The sequence below is a fragment of the Rattus norvegicus genome, chromosome 13 (genome assembly GCF_021556685.1).
Source record: "Rattus norvegicus strain SHRSP/BbbUtx chromosome 13, alternate assembly SHRSP_T2T, whole genome shotgun sequence".
Taxonomy (NCBI): domain Eukaryota; kingdom Metazoa; phylum Chordata; class Mammalia; order Rodentia; family Muridae; genus Rattus; species Rattus norvegicus.
Window position 1 is genome coordinate 61,182,252 of NC_141546.1, and position 16,078 is coordinate 61,198,329.

Consider the following 16,078-nt stretch of genomic DNA (forward strand, 5'->3'; position numbering starts at 1 on the left):
AATAAACTGCAACATTTTAGGAGACTGTTCCTGACATTCTGACAGTGACAGATTGGCCAGGGTATACTTTCTATTAGCTCCTAGCTATGTTGGTCTGTCAGTGTCCTTGATTCAGCAGCCTCTGTCCTCTAATGCAGTGATAGAAACTTCATGCAAATGCTTGACATTTACTCTCGAATATTTTCAGTTACCCTGTCAAAGAGAGCAAGATAGAAAACTCAGATTCTAATACATACCTTCTGGAACATTAACTTAATTCTCACTATCAGGTCAAGGCTTCATGCTCAGAATCCAGTTCTCCACTGTGGAGGTCTGTGTCTTTACACAAAATTAATAAAGCATTTAGTTCTGTCTGGGTGTTGAGATTTTGTTTTTATCTTGTGATATGGTGGAATGTAGACCAAAGACTCTGCTGGCCTTGTTTCTTCATTATTCCACCTAATAAGGACAGAAAATATTCAGGTTCAGGACTATCTGGGAGTTTTTTAATCTCAGGCCATTGAAGGCACTGGGAAAAGAAACCAGAAAACCAACCAAGAGCAGCCTAAACATAAATCACTATTTGCAGGGCTGAATTTTTTTCTAATCCCTGTTCTTGGAAGATTTATTCATAATAATTGAGAATCCAGATAATGAATAAGCTCAGTAGTTTTATTCATAAAAGAACTCTGATTACACTGTGATATTTGTTCTCTGAACTTTGATCTAGAAATATTATTTACTATTCAGTTTTAAAGTTGCTGGTCAGTTCTAAAAGGATAAAAACCTGACATTTGGGACAAGTGAGAAAACACAGTGGCTACAGTTACTTGATTCCTTTAGTACCGAGTTCAGTTTTATCCTGTGAATCCATATTGTGTACATGTGCTGCTTCAGCAAGTTGTTCACACCACACCCCCACACACAGATGAAGAATGAATAAATGCATAAACAGACAATAAGGTTATGGCCCATAGATAAGCAAAAAAGAAAACAAAAATCATATAATATTTTACTTTTCAATTCCGTTGCATATATAAAATAAGTACAATAAGTTGATGGCTTGTAGTTTCTGTCCTGTTTCTGTAAAATTTAATTTATCTGTTCCAACAACACTAGCAACGTCATGACTTACATATTACTTTTATTATATGCAGAAAGCATTTCAGCCCTGTCCTGCCCTGGGCAGACTGTGATCTCTGCATGTTTCCTTTTGCAGGGAGGTTTTACTTCTCTTCAGGGTTTGTATTGAAGATATCACATGACTCCCAGACAGTTGTAGTATACTAACAAAATGCCTTTTAGGGGTTTATAACAGAGCATACAGTCACACTTACACAATACCATCAATTACAGCTATCACAAACTTAGCCTATGTCTTCTGAATGTATATCCCAATAAGCAACTATAAAGTCTTTCTTTCTCTTCTTTTCTCCAGTTTTTTGTTGTTGTTGCTATTGCTGTGATTTAATATCTAAGAGTAAAAAAAAATAACTTTCATAGGTGTGAGCCACAAGTTTGGCCTCTCCAGGACCCACCAAGTAGTAAACATTTAAGTTCCAGGGAAACCATGGTGCAAGCACAAAGAAATCCCGCTTTTATTAGGGAACCTGGTTTTGACTCGATTGTGTCCAGTTTACCTATTACAGATCACGTTAATAGACACTTCAAGAGCATCTAAAAACATTTTTTTCTAGCCCAGTGTGTAATTTTATTTTTTAAATGTTTGCTCAAAGAGTGCATACAATCTCTCTCAATAGATTGACATGTGGTTCTTTGTGGGTGGGAAGTCGCAGTATTTACTTTGATGGAGGATAATTTGCAGGGTATAGAAAAGTAGGACAATCATTGTAGCCTTGCATGGAACCATAGAGGCAAGAACAAGAAGAAACCACTTTGAAATAATTGTGTTCCTACAAGGTAAACTCTTCAGTATCTACAAATAAATTCATGGCCTAGCTTTTTGTAGCAGTCTTCTCAAGCTATAACTGTTTCCTTTACATAAACTTGTTCTGCTCCACATAGTTTTTATTTTAATACTATAATAACTTATGCTTATATTCTCTGATTTGTATATATCTAATGGATATATGTTGTAGTGTTTGTGATATCTTTTTGAGGCATGGTCTCACTAGGTAGCCTTGAGCGCCCTAAAAATCCTATATAGAATAAGCAGGACTTCAACTCACACAGATCTTCCTGCCTCTGCCTCGAGAATGCAGGGATTAAAGATATGTGCCATCACGCTTAGTTATATCTTTTATTCTTGCATATTTTATGTATTTATATTCCAACTGTTATCCACATTCCCAGTTCCCCCCTCTTCCATATCCCCTCCTTCTGCTCCTATGAGAAGGCTCCCCCTCCTACCCAACCACTCCCACCTCAACATCCTGGCATTCACCTACACTGGAGAATAAAGCCTACACAGGACCAAAGGCCTCTACTCCTGTTGATATCAGGCGATGCCATTCTCTGATAAATGTGCAGCTGGAGCCATGGGTCTCTCCATGTGTACTCTTTGGTTGGTGGTTTAATCCCTGGGAGCTCTGGTGGGGGTAAGGGGTGTCTGGTTGGTTGATATTGTTGTTCTTCCTATGGGGTTGCAAACCCCTTCAGCTCCTTCAGTCATTTCTCAACTACTCCATTGGGGTCCCTGTGCTCAATCTGATGGTTGGCTCCAAGCATCCTCATCTGTATCAGTAAGTCTCTAGCAGAGAATCTCTGGAAACATCCATATCAGAGTCCTGTCAACAAGTACTTATTGACATCAGCAATAGTGACTAGGTTTAGTGGCTTCATATGGGGTGGGTTTCTAGGTTGGGCAGTCTCTGGAAGGTCTTTCCTTCAGTCTTTACTCCACTCTTTTTCCCTGTATTTCCTTTAGATAGGAAAAATTCTGGGTAAAATTTTTGAGAAGGATGAGTAGCCCCAGTCCCCAAACAGGGTCCTTGCCTAACTTCTGGATATGGTCTCTACAGGTTCTCTCTCCCCTTTGTTAGGCACTTCAGCTAATCTCATCCCTGTTGGGTCTTGGGAACCCCTTGGTTCCCTAGCATCTAGAACTTGCAGGTAGCTACCCCAAGTTTTCCATCCCCCATTGCTACAAACTGCTGTCCATATCCTGACCCTCTGTGTATCATCCCTGTCTCCTCTTATACCTGGTATTGCCCCCTTTTCCTATGTCCTGCCTTACTTCCTCCCAAATCACTCCTACCCCTACCTCCTGTGAGTATTATGTTCCCCCTTCTAAGTAAGATTGAAGCATCCACACTTTGGTCCCCCTTCTTCTAGAGCTTCATATGGTCTGTGAATTGTTTTTTGGGTATTTCCAGCTTTTGGGCTAATATCCACTTATCAGTAAGTGCATACCATGTGTGTTCTTTTGTGACTGGGTTACCTCACTGAGGATGATATTTTCTAGTTCCATTCATTTGCCCTATGAATTTCATGTACTCAGCTATTGATTTTAATAGCTGAGTAGTACTCCATTGTGCAAATGTACCACCTTTTCTGTATCCATTCCTCTGTTGAAGGACGTCTGGGTTCTTTTTAGCTTCTTGCTATTATAAATAAGTCTTATATGAAAATAGTGGAGCATGTGTCCTTGTTATATGTTGGAGTATCTTTTGGTTATATGACCAGGAGTGGTAGAGCTTGGTCCTCAGGTAGTGCTATGTCTAATTTTCTGAGGAACAGCCAGAATGATTTCCACAGTGGTCGTACCAGCTTCCAACTCCACCAAAAGTTTCATGTATCCAAGCTCCAAACACACACACACACACACACACACACACACACACAAACACACACACACACACACACCACGAACAAACAAACAAACAACAGCAACAATAACAAAAACTCTTTGAAGAAGTTTCCTGAATGACCGTACATGGCTGGACAGATAGATGTCTCTGAGTCTATAGATGACAGGAATGCAGTTTTCAACATCTATACAGAGGGCACCCAAGGTCACTTTTATTGTCAGCTCCATGGAATCTTATTCTTTGCTGTAGACACAGAGGTATCTGAAATATTCACCTGTGTATGTTACCTCACATAGACACACAAATGTATACACATTTTTAACAATACCTAAATAAAGCAATTTGGAAACTTACAAAGTATTTTTGATCCTGACTAAAATGTAACCCAATAAGAACATTTCAAATACCTTTTAAAACACTTTCAAGTAAATAACTTGTCTGTATTCATCTCAAGGGGAGGCTTCAAGGTCTGACACAGTTACTGGTCCTATGGTGTACTTACAAACAGGAGCCTAGCATGGCTGTCCTCTGAGAGACCCAACAAGCAGCTGACTGAGACAGAGGCAGATATTTACACCCAACCAATTGAAAGAAGACAGGGACCCCCATGGTTCAATTAGATAAAGACTGCAAAAAGCTGAGGAGGAGGGTAACATCATAGGCAGAGCAGCAGTCTCAACTGACCTTGACCCTGAGATCTCTCAGTCACTGAGCCACCAACCAGGCAGCATACACCAGCTGGTCCTAGGTTCCTGACACATATATAGCAGAGGACTGCCCGGTCTAGCCTCTGTGGGAGTAGGTGTGCCTAACCCTTGAAAGATTTGAGGCCCCAGGGAGTGAGGAGGTGTGGCAGGAGTGGTTGGTGGGTCTGGGAGAAAGGAGTGGGGAGTTGGAATGAGTAAGGGGAGTTGGAGATCAGGAGACAGGGGTTAGGAGGAATGAGAGGAGAAGGGCAAACTTGAGGGGGGGTAAATAGGAGACTGTAAAACATTTAAAAAATAATGATAAAGTCTGAAAATTAATTTATTGGTAAAAGTGACTTCTAGAAATATTTCTGAGAGATAAAGAAGTAGATCCAACATGGAATCCCAGTCCAATGTTAAAAGCTTAATAAATGTTGAAGTAATAAATGACTATCAAAAGATAAATGAGGGGTTTGGGGATTTAGCTCAGTGGTAGAGCGCTTGCCTAGGAAGCGCAAGGCCCTGGGTTCAGTCCCCAGCTCCGGAAAAAAAAGATAAATGAAACAGGTGTCTTTAAATTCAGTATTCAGATGTCATGCTAACCAGAAGAATCCTAAAGCTACACCATGAATTGAATAAATAATATTGCTTTTTCTCTATGTGGTATCATCAGTATTTAGTGTTTTATATATTTGAAAATTTTAGGAATAGGTAAGGTAGAATATTGTCTATGTGTAGCAGAAAAGATTTATGATTTTTGTAACTCCCATAGAGCCTAGCCTTAAAATTTGTGTTTTAAGTTGATGGTTTTTTTCTCCAAGATAATCATTAAAGGTTTAGTCCTTAAGTACTTGCTCATTTACACTATAGGTACTGAATTCTTACCCTATTCTAGATATAGTATAGTTATTAAGAACAAAATGAGAGCTAAACACACAAGGGATATAATTATAATTATATAATTTGCATTATAATTTTATGATTGTCATATTATGATAGTCATAATAAAGCAAAAAAAATCTATTGTAAGAAGGAGGAGTGAGATAGCAAAATGCCTTCAATACTTCATCCTTGATTATTTTCATAGTGCTTTCAATAATGTTTGAAACATAATTTCTCATGAGTATTTTACCAAATGAGTTTCTGGAATATTTCACTTAATCTCTCCAGTTCCTGTTTGATTGACTGACTGTTGATTGATTGATTGATTGATTGATCGATTGATTGATTCAGAATTTTACGTGTATAGGTGTTTTGGCTGGTACTGTCAGATACCAGAAATGGATCTTAGGTCCCTATAGGTAGAGTTACAGATGATTATGTGTCATCATCTCAATGCTGGGAACTGAATTTAGATATTCTAGAACAGCATCAATGTTCTTAAGAACTAAGCTGTCTCCCTAGTCTTTGATGAATGAATTATTCTTAGGCAAATGCATAAACAGGCAAATAGAAATCCAAACATCTTCAGATGTATATGACTTTTATCTTGAAAAAAATATTAACAGATTTATTAATAAAAACCTACTAACCTATTAATCAACTTAGTTTTTAGTACATAACATAAACACTGATCAGAGAGCTCAAAATATGACCATTTCAGCTGCTGCTGTTTACATCAAAAAGAAAGTTACCAGAAGTTAACAAATCGTATCTATTTACTGTTACCTCTACACTGAGGAACTACCATCCCGGTCTCTAACACTAAATTACATTGCCTGATTCATTTAATATGTAACAATGGAGCACTATCTTTACTTGTTTACTCATTGTTCTTCCATTCACTTAATTTTCATTTAATATAAATATCTGATTTAACATAGCATTACTTCTGTAACATTACATTTCTGAGAATTCTCTTTCTCATTTTATGCCATTGAATTAAATATTCTGCTATAGAAGTCAGGCTCTCAATTTGCTTTTACATTATATTAATAACAGATAGCAATTGTGACATTATGGTAAATTGCAGTGCTAACAGGTTCTACATACTGAGAATGTCCTCACAGCAAATGACTTTGCATAGATTTTAGCATGTTCATTGTTACTTTATCCTCAATATTTAGGCTATTTCTTTGTCTACATATGAAGACATTCTTCAGTGGAGTTCTTAGAAAACAGTAATTTTGAAATATTGTTAACAATGTTCATTTTCCTTTTTTTTAACCATTTGTAAAGCACATAATAGTACACCATAACCCAAAATTGTTCCTGTCTAAAGGAAATACTGGAACAAAAAATAGAGCTGAAGGAAAGGCCATGCAGAGACTGCCCCACCTGGGGAATCCATCCCGTATACCGAAGCCAAACCCAGACACTATTGTGGATGCCAAGAATTGCTTGCTGACAAGAGCCTGATATAGTTGTATACTGAGACGCTCTGCCAGAGCCTGACAAAAACAGACAGGGATACTTGCAGCCAACCAATGGACTGAGCTTGGGGACCCCAATGGATGAGTTAGAGAAAGGACTGAAGGAGATGAAGTGGTTTGCAACCCATAGGAAGAACAATATCAACCAGCCAGACCCTCCAGAGTTCCCAGGGACTAAACTCCCAGTGAGTACACACAGGAACCAGGAGGGCGGGGGGCGGGACTCTTGGCCCTGTGAAGTCTTGATGCCCCAGTGTAGGGGAATGCCAGGGTCATGAGTTGGGAGTGGGTGGGTGGATAGGCAAGCATCCTCATAGTAGTAGGGGAAGGAGGGATGGGAGGGGGAAAGACCAGGAAAGGGTCCTCTGAAATGTAAATACATAAACTATCAAAGAAAAATAAACTACAAATTAGATACTTAAACAATAAATATAAATAAAAAATCCAGTAAAAAATGAATTGTTAATCTTTTAATTTTTTTTTGAGAATTTAATACCTGAGTAGCACTGTATTCACATTATTTTACTCTTTTTTTTCTTCATTTAACATCTGCCTTGTTCCCCTGATTCTTTCTCAGGTTTTTTACTCTTTAGCTTCCTGCCTTTTGCCTTATATTCTTGCAAATGGGTTACTTGGTTTGTACCAACAGTCCATTGTTTCATCTGTACAAAAGCAAAGCTACATATGATTACTCAAAAACTACTTTGGTAGAATCAGATTCAATTGTGAAATACAAGTGGATCTTTTCAATAAGAAAGGTTTGCATGAGGTTTTATATAGTTCTGGTAGATCAATGTGGGGGAATCTAGTAGAATTACCTTGATAGCTGAACCTTACTCATGTTTGCATATGGGAAGTACTGGTCTAAGTCAGAGTTAAGAAACAAAAATAAACAAACCAAAAAATAAATAGAAAGATACTTACATACTAGATATGTAAATATACAGATACACATTAAGACAGGAATATAGAAGGGAAATGGGATAGAAGATTTCAGAAGAAATGGAAGGAGAAAGGGTTTGATATCATCAAGACACAATTTTATATCTTGATGAAATTTTCAAAGAAAAATAAAACCAATATAATAAGAAATAAAAAAATCTGAGAAGAAAAAAATGACTGTGAATGTGTTGGTGCTATGAGTAAACAATAGTTCTGAACCACAAAGTCTCATTTCAAATATTTTCAAGTATAATAAAACTCCGACAGTAAACAAGTAAACGCGGTGAAAATATTAGCAGTTGTTCCTCTGGGCTAGTCATTTATCTAGTTACCTGTATTTCCAACACAGACATTTATTACTGTTTTTATTGAAAATGGCAGGTTGAACAAATAATAATATTGCTACTCTCTATGTCTTGTAGTCATGTAACCAAGAAGTAGTACAAAGATGACAAGACACTGTCAGGGGAAAGAGACGCATTGATGTCTTTTTCAGAAAAGAAAAGGAAGTAAACAAGAAATTCTTTCCTTTGAGTATTTTCAAACTTTGTTAGAAACATTAGATATCATAAGATGCAGATTTTACACTTGATCTTAGCCAAAAGGCCGAGAAGCGATGAGAGATGCAGATTTTAAAAACAATATGCACAGTTGATTAAAAATGTGATTTATGTGACCATACATTGTATTGAATTTATGAGAAGCAATAATCACTTTTGTCGAAATGTCCTATTTTTATTTTAAATTTAAAAACCTCAAAATAATATTATATATAGAGAATCATAATACTAAGAATCCGTGGTGATAAAATTATTATAGCTTAAATTAATGTATAATTAAACAAAATGTATGCTTCTTCATATATTTATTATTGTCCAAGGCAATGTAATTTATACTCAACATAAATAATTACACTTTTATTTAATGTTATTTTTGAAAACTCCTCAGTTAGGCACAGAATAGTTCATTTGGTTTTTCTGGGAATTATTTTTCCCTGCTATGTTATTGTACTTCTTCCCTTAACCAACATTCTGTACTTTTATGCCAATTGTAATTCTCATATCATTGTTTACTGACTTGTAGATTTTACAATGAATATAAACATGTATACATATATAAATGTACATGTATATGCATATATATACATGCATTACATATACATATAAATTCCATGCTAGATGATAAGCCTAATTGGGAATTATTAAGATGTAAGAATGTATTTTTCCAAAGTATCTATTGATATAAAAAACAATGCTATATAAAAGAGTACCATGTAAATAAAACCCATGGTATTAAAATAGAGACTGGCAGGTAGATCAAAGGAATCAAACTGAAGACCCAAAAATGAAGGCACACATCTATGGACACTTGATATTTGAGAAAGAATTGAAAACCATTCAGTGGGAAAAGACAGCATTTTCAACAAATGGTGCTGGTCTATCTGGCTGTCTGCATGTACAGGAATGCAAATTGATTCCTTTTTATCTCCTTGTACAAAGCTCAAGTACAAGTAGATCAAGGACCTCCCCATGAAACCAGATATATGGAATCTAATAGAAGAGAAAGTTGGAAAGAGCCTTGAACACATTGGCACAGGAGGAAATTTCCTGAACAGAATAACAGTGGCTCAGACTCTAAGATCCGTAACTGACAAATGGGACCTCATGAAACTGAAAAGCTTCTGTAAGGCAAAGGACACTGTCAATAGGATAAAATAGTAACCTACCAATTGGGAAAAGATCTTTACCAAACGTACATAAGATAGAGGGCTAATATCAAAAATATTCAAAGTAGTCAAGAAGTAAGATTCCAGAAAACCAAATAACCCAATTATAAATGGGCTACAGGACTAAGCAGTGAATCCTCAGCAGAGGAATCTCAAGTTGCCAAAAAGTGCATAAAGAAATGTTCAACCTCCTTAGTCATCAGGGAAATGCAAATCAAACCAACTCTGAGATCCCATCTTACATCAATCACAATGTTTAAGGTCAAAACTCAGGTGACAGCAGATGCCAGTGAGGATGTGCAGAAAGAGGAACTCTCCACCATTGCTGATGGTTTTCCAAACTGACACAACCACCCTGGATACAACCACAATTAGATGGTTCCTCAGAAAAATTCGAAATAGTTTTACTGAAGTCCCAACTCTACCACTACTGGGTATATACTCAAAAGATGCCACATTCATATCACAAGCATATATGCTCCACTATTTACATAGCAGTCATATTTTCTATAACCAGAAGCTGGAAACAACCCAGAGGTTCCTCAACTGAAGAATGAATACATAGAATGTGAGACATTTACATAATGGAATACTACTCAGCTGTTACAAATGAGCACCTCATTTGAAATCAAATGGAAAGAACTAGAAAATATCTACTTACCTGAATAAGGTAAACTAGATCCAAAAGAACATACATGCTATATACTCACTGATAAGTGAGTGTTAGCTTAAAAGTTCAGAACACCCATTACTCGTGATTTAGCCCATAGACAATATGAAGTCTAATAAGAAGAGAGGTCCAGGAGTGGATGCTTCATTTCCATTTAGAAGGGGGAACAAAATAATCATGGAGTTCAGAGGGAGGGCGGAACTTGCAGGGGAAGAAAGTGGGAGCAGGTTCAAGTATAGGGGGAGACAAGCGAGAAGCCCAAAGGGCCAAGACAATGAATAGAAATATGCAGCAGTTTACGGTGAGGCCAGGGGTATGCTTAGAGCGTCCCAGTTACCAGGGATTTAAGATTCCTGGACCCTGTGAGGGTGACCTTAGCTGGAATGCCCAACAGTGGAGAGATGGAATCTGAAGAGATCTCCTCCAGTAGTTAGTCATGGCCCCCAGTTGACGGATGGGCCGCTCATCCATCTCAAAATTTTGAGCCATACTTATTCCTGTCTGAAGGAAATGCAGGGACAAAATGGAGCAGAGGCTGAAGGAAAGGCCATCCAGAGACCATACCAGCTTCAGATCAATCCCATGTGTACACACCAAACCCTGACACTATTTTTTTTTATTACTTTTTTTATTAACTTGAGTATTTCTTATTTACATTTCGAATGTTATGCCCTTTCCCGGTTTCTGGGCCAACATCCCCCTAACCCTTCCTGCTCCCCTTCTTTATGGGTGTTCCCCTCCCCATCCTCCCCCCATTGCCGCCCTCCCCCCAACAATCACGTTCACTGGGGGTTCAGTCTTAGCAGGACCAAGGGCTCCCCCTTCCACTCATAACTACAGATTCAGAGGAAATTAAAAAAAATCATCAGATCTTACTATAAAAGCCTATATTCAACAAAACTTGAAAATCTGCAGGAAATGGACAATTTCCTAGACAGATACCAGGTACCGAAGTCAAATCAGGAACAGATAAACCAGTTAAACAACCCCATAACTCCTAAGGAAATAGAAGCAGTCATTAAAGGTCTCCCAACCAAAAAGAGCCCAGGTCCAGACGGTTTTAGTTCAGAATTCTCTCCGACCTTCATAGAAGACCTCATACCAATATTATCCAAACTATTCCACAAAATTGAAACAGATGGATCACTACCGAATTCCTTCTATGAAGCCACAATTACTCTTATACCTAAACCACACAAAGACCCAACAAAGAAAGAGAACTTCAGACCAATTTCCCTTATGAATGTCGACGCAAAAAAACTCAATAAAATTCTGGCAAACCGAATCCAAGAGCACATCAAAACGATCATCCGCCATGATCAAGTAGGCTTCATCCCAGGCATACAGGGATGGTTTAATATACGGAAAACCATCAACGTGATCCATTATATAAACAAACTGAAAGAACGGAACCACATGATCATTTCATTAGATGCTGAGAAAGCATTTGACAAAATTCAACACCCCTTCATGATAAAAGTCCTGGAAAGAATAGGAATTCAAGGCCCATACCTAAACATAGTAAAAGCCATATACAGCAAACCAGTTGCTAACATTAAACTAAATGGAGAGAAACGTGAAGCAATCCCACTAAAATCAGGGACTAGACAAGGCTGCCCACTCTCTTTCTACTTATTCAATATAGTTCTTGAAGTTCTAGCCAGAGCAATCAGACAAAAAAAAGGAGATCAAGGGGATACAGATCGGAAAAGAAGAGGTCAAAATATCACTATTTGCAGATGATATGATAGTATATTTAAGTGATCCCAAAAGTTCCACCAGAGAACTACTAAAGCTGATAAACAACTTCAGCAAAGTGGCTGGGTATAAAATTAACTCAAATAAATCAGTTGCCTTCCTCTACACAAAAGAGAAACAAGCTGAGGAAGAAATTAGGGAAATGACACTATTTCTAATTCCATGTTGTGCTCGAAGACAGAGGCCTGGCATGGCTGTCATCTGAGAGGCTCTATCAGCATCTGGGACTGATATGGATAGCCATTGGGGCATTACAGCCAACCTCAGGGTCCCCTACGGATTGGAGGAGCTGAAGGGGATTGAACCCAATAAGAAGATCAGTATAAGCTAACTAACTAACTAACTAACTAACTAACTAACTAACTAACTAACGAAAGAGTCTACTCTGTGGCACCAGCTACATATGAAGCAGAAGATTGCCTGGTCTAGCCTCAGTGGGATGTGTTGAGGTTGGTCCTGTAGAGGTTTGATTTTCGAGTAGGGGATGCTTGAGGGGTGAGATGGGATTGAGTGAGTGGGTTGGGGAGCCCCCTCTCAGAGGTAAATGAGAGGGGGTAAGAGGTGGAGGGAGGGCTTATAGAGGGGGTCCAGCAAAGGGGATAATATTTGAAATGTAAATAAATAAAGTAAGTAATAAAAAGTAAAAAAACAATTAGGCAAAAATAAAATGGTAAGAAGGAAGACCATGCTTTATCCTTAGGAGATATCTGTGTGAAAGTGTGTGTTCATGCATGTGCACAAGGCCCTGGGTTCGGTCCTCAGCTCCGGAAAAAAAAATATATATATATGAATATAATCTGTTCAGTCATTATGTTAGTGGTATATACATATGATAACAGGGTTAGCTACTAGGTGTTGAGTAACTTGGGGTCTCTGCCCTGGGGAAAACTTTTTGCCCTGCTATCAGTATTTCTCATTTAACTGTTGTTCAATTTCTACTTTGAGCTGTCATTAACAGACCCCTCCTTCCATGTTAGCAATATATGGCTGTCAACCTTGTTCGGATCTTGTTAGGCATACATGTTAATGAGCCTTCATGGTTGTAGTTTCTCCGGTTTTTCTAGGAGAAAATCTCCCAGCAAACTTCTTCCTCCTCCTGCTTTTAAATAATTTTCATTTCTTTACCTCTATGATACCTGTGTCTTAGGAAATGGAGTGTTGATGTATGACTTGATGCCATAGTTTTTCTTGTTCTCTGACTTTTAGTGAACTGTTTTTTGTTGTTGTTGTTTGTTTTTTGTTTTGTTTTTTGTTTTGTTTTCTTTAATGGTTTTTATCTTTTGCAAGGAGAATGAAGAGTGGACTTTCATTAACTGTGGGTATAAAGATTAATATTTAGAAGGTAGTTAAGAAATATGATGGTTAGGAAAAGTGATAGATGTAAGTCCTTCTCCAAACATCCTTGATTTCGTTATGTAGGCCTAGGTAGTTTATTAGATTTTTCAGTGGGAAGGATGATTCCTGCTAATTGAGGTCATTAAGTACAATAAGACAACTGTACTTCAAAATGTGCATGGGAGTATTGTGTTCTTTGGTATATAATGCCACAATGGGTCTGTTTTAGGTTCATGAGCATAGGAATAAATTGTTTCCCTCCATTTATATCATGATAGGAGTTTTCTCATACCTTGGAATCTAGTTGTCTATCAAAAGGCTTTTTAGGTCAGATCCAGTTCAGGTCTTCAAGATTACATGTTCAAAGGCATAGTATCTTCAGATAGGGATTCATGCCAACTTCTAGGTAAAAAGGTAGAGTCAAAGAGGAAGACTCATTGTGTGAGTCTCTTGGACAACTCTGACCAACCACCGAGAAGATTTCTCAAGCCTTGTCTTTGTCAGATTGTCTATAGCTATTGGGAGAAATACTGTTAGCACAGATAGGAAGGTTTTAGTTCAACTCCATATGTACACATTAGTTAGTATCATGTTTATCTATATAAATTAGCAGTGGTAGTAGTTTTTCTTGGTTTAATTAATGGTATACATTTCATTTAATATAAATAAACATAAGCCTCTATCATTTGTTCACACAATTATAGTAATATTTCTTTGATACAGGAATAGATCTCTATTCTGTAAAACTCTAGAACTGTAAAATAAATGAAACTGTAGAAAAGAAGTTGAAAGAAAAATTGAAAACTACCTGAAAGTCTCTATTCAAATTTTCTACTTTTGTATCTTCACTGAAAATAATAAGAAAGTCTGAAGAAAATGTACATAAAAACTCAGGGCCTGAATCAAATATGTGACTACCATATTCATACAGCAAGTTCTCTATAGAGAAAATTTTAACAAGGTTCAAGTTTACCTGTCACAGTTAGTGAAGTTTTACTTCCCATGTCACATGCTACATAGCACTTCCTCTCCCCAGGCCATCAAGCACATGGCTAGTCCATGTACAGCCATTCCCAGTACTATGAGCCAAGAAAAAAATTTATACTGTGATAGATGATATGATTCCTTGCTTTTAATATATCCTGTCCCCAAACAAATAAAATAAAATACTTTGACACTATCATTCCCACTTTCTAAAACACAAACTTTAATAAATTACTGTTTGTCTTTCATTTTATTTTTATCTATAAAATGACACCTGGTTTCAAAACAGACTATGAGAAATATACAAAATATTAATATTTCAACTGATGGCTAAAATTCATGTTGTTTTGGTATATTTATTCTTTATAGATTATGGATGTGTTTGAAAACATTTGCTCAATAATTTAAGATTTAAATTTATTTCAATAGTATTAATCTATTACTCGATTACAAGTAAAATATTTGTGTATGCTATTCCTAGACTATTCCTAAGCCTGGTAAGGCTTGTAGAATTCACCTATCATATAATACATTCTAAAATAATTTCTTAATAAAAAGTGTTGCGGGGCTGGGGATTTAGCTCAGTGGTAGAGCGCTTACCTAGGAAGCGCAAGGCCCTGGGTTCGATCCCCAGCTCCGAAAAAAAGAACCAAAAAAAAAAAAAATAAAAAAATAAAAAGTGTTGTAACTTAGTTTTTAAGTAATTTAAACACTGACTAATCAGCAAATTCTCTCTTGGTATGTTGACAAATTTATACATATAACAATATATTTTAAAAATGTGTATTCACTATATGAAATTTCTCAACTCCATACTAAAACTTTGCCATGAAAGCTACAGCCTTCTTAGTGTGTCTTTCCACATAAGGTTTATCTTGAGTATAAATAAATTAGTCAGTAGAGAGAATGGAGAAAACTGCATTCAAACTTGATCAGAAGAGGGCCAACTAAAGGGTAAAGACTTTGAGTTAACATGATATCTGAATAGGGACACTGACCTCATACTGAGCAGATGAAATGGAAGAAAAATACCTGCATTCATACAGGTGGATATATTTACATTTGATTTAATAAAATTGATGGTCAATTTTTAAGTGTCTCAGGATGTCACTTTAATTTACAAGTGCTATAAAAAATAATTGCTACAGAAGTCAAAAATTTCCAATAGCTTTAAGTTGTATGTCCTTTTATTATATATTTCTTACATTTTCTCAAAGTGAGCTTTATATGTATTAAAAGGAGGAATGAAAGTGCTGGAAACATGTTTCTTTACTCATTGTTCGCTTTGAACTCCCTCTTGCCATTGTCTACTGTGTATCACAACTTTAAGTGATGTTTGCCATCAAATACTACAGTATGAAACAAGGATACTCTACAGCAAGAATGTTATAACAGTATGATTTATTTAATAAAGTTAATGTTTTTCTTTTTTTTTTTTTAAATCAGGTGACAGAAACACGGACGGGTCCTCTTGGCTGCAGTAACTATGACAACCTAGATTCTGTCAGCTCTGTCTTGGTTCAGAGTCCAGAGAATAAAATTCAGTTGCAAGGTACGTAGATAAATTTACATGAATTCTTTATGAGTCTAGATGATAGGCTATGCAGCTATAATTCGTTTTGCATTTATAGAAATAAGCCATTTTGTATTGAAAAAAAATGACTTAAAAGCACTTGATCCTTTACCAGAGGACCTGAGTTGAGTTCTTAGACCCCAAATATGAATACTTATCGCCCTCTGGATTTCTGGATCTTGGGGATGGGAAACCTCTAGCCTTCTTAGACACCTGTACTGTTGTGTGCATAACTAGACATAGACACACAGATTGCATATGATTACAAATAATTTTAAATCTT

At 36.9% G+C, this 16,078-nt stretch overlaps 1 protein-coding gene and 1 non-coding gene across 5 annotated transcripts in view; one reads left to right on the forward strand and one right to left on the reverse strand.

Annotated features, from left to right (window-relative positions):
• Positions 1 to 16,078, forward strand: part of Brinp3 (BMP/retinoic acid inducible neural specific 3) — a 434,736-nt gene that overhangs the window by 269,404 nt on the left and 149,254 nt on the right. For all 4 annotated transcript variants that reach the window (NM_173121.2, XM_087580092.1, XM_087580095.1 and 1 more), the window contains one exon: positions 15,669 to 15,774. In NM_173121.2, the coding sequence (NP_775144.1) occupies positions 15,669 to 15,774 (106 nt within the window). The remainder of the gene's footprint in view (positions 1 to 15,668; positions 15,775 to 16,078) is intronic.
• Positions 8,185 to 8,367, reverse strand: LOC120096403 (U2 spliceosomal RNA). The gene has a single exon (XR_015636465.1). It is a non-coding gene; the product is annotated as a U2 spliceosomal RNA (small nuclear RNA).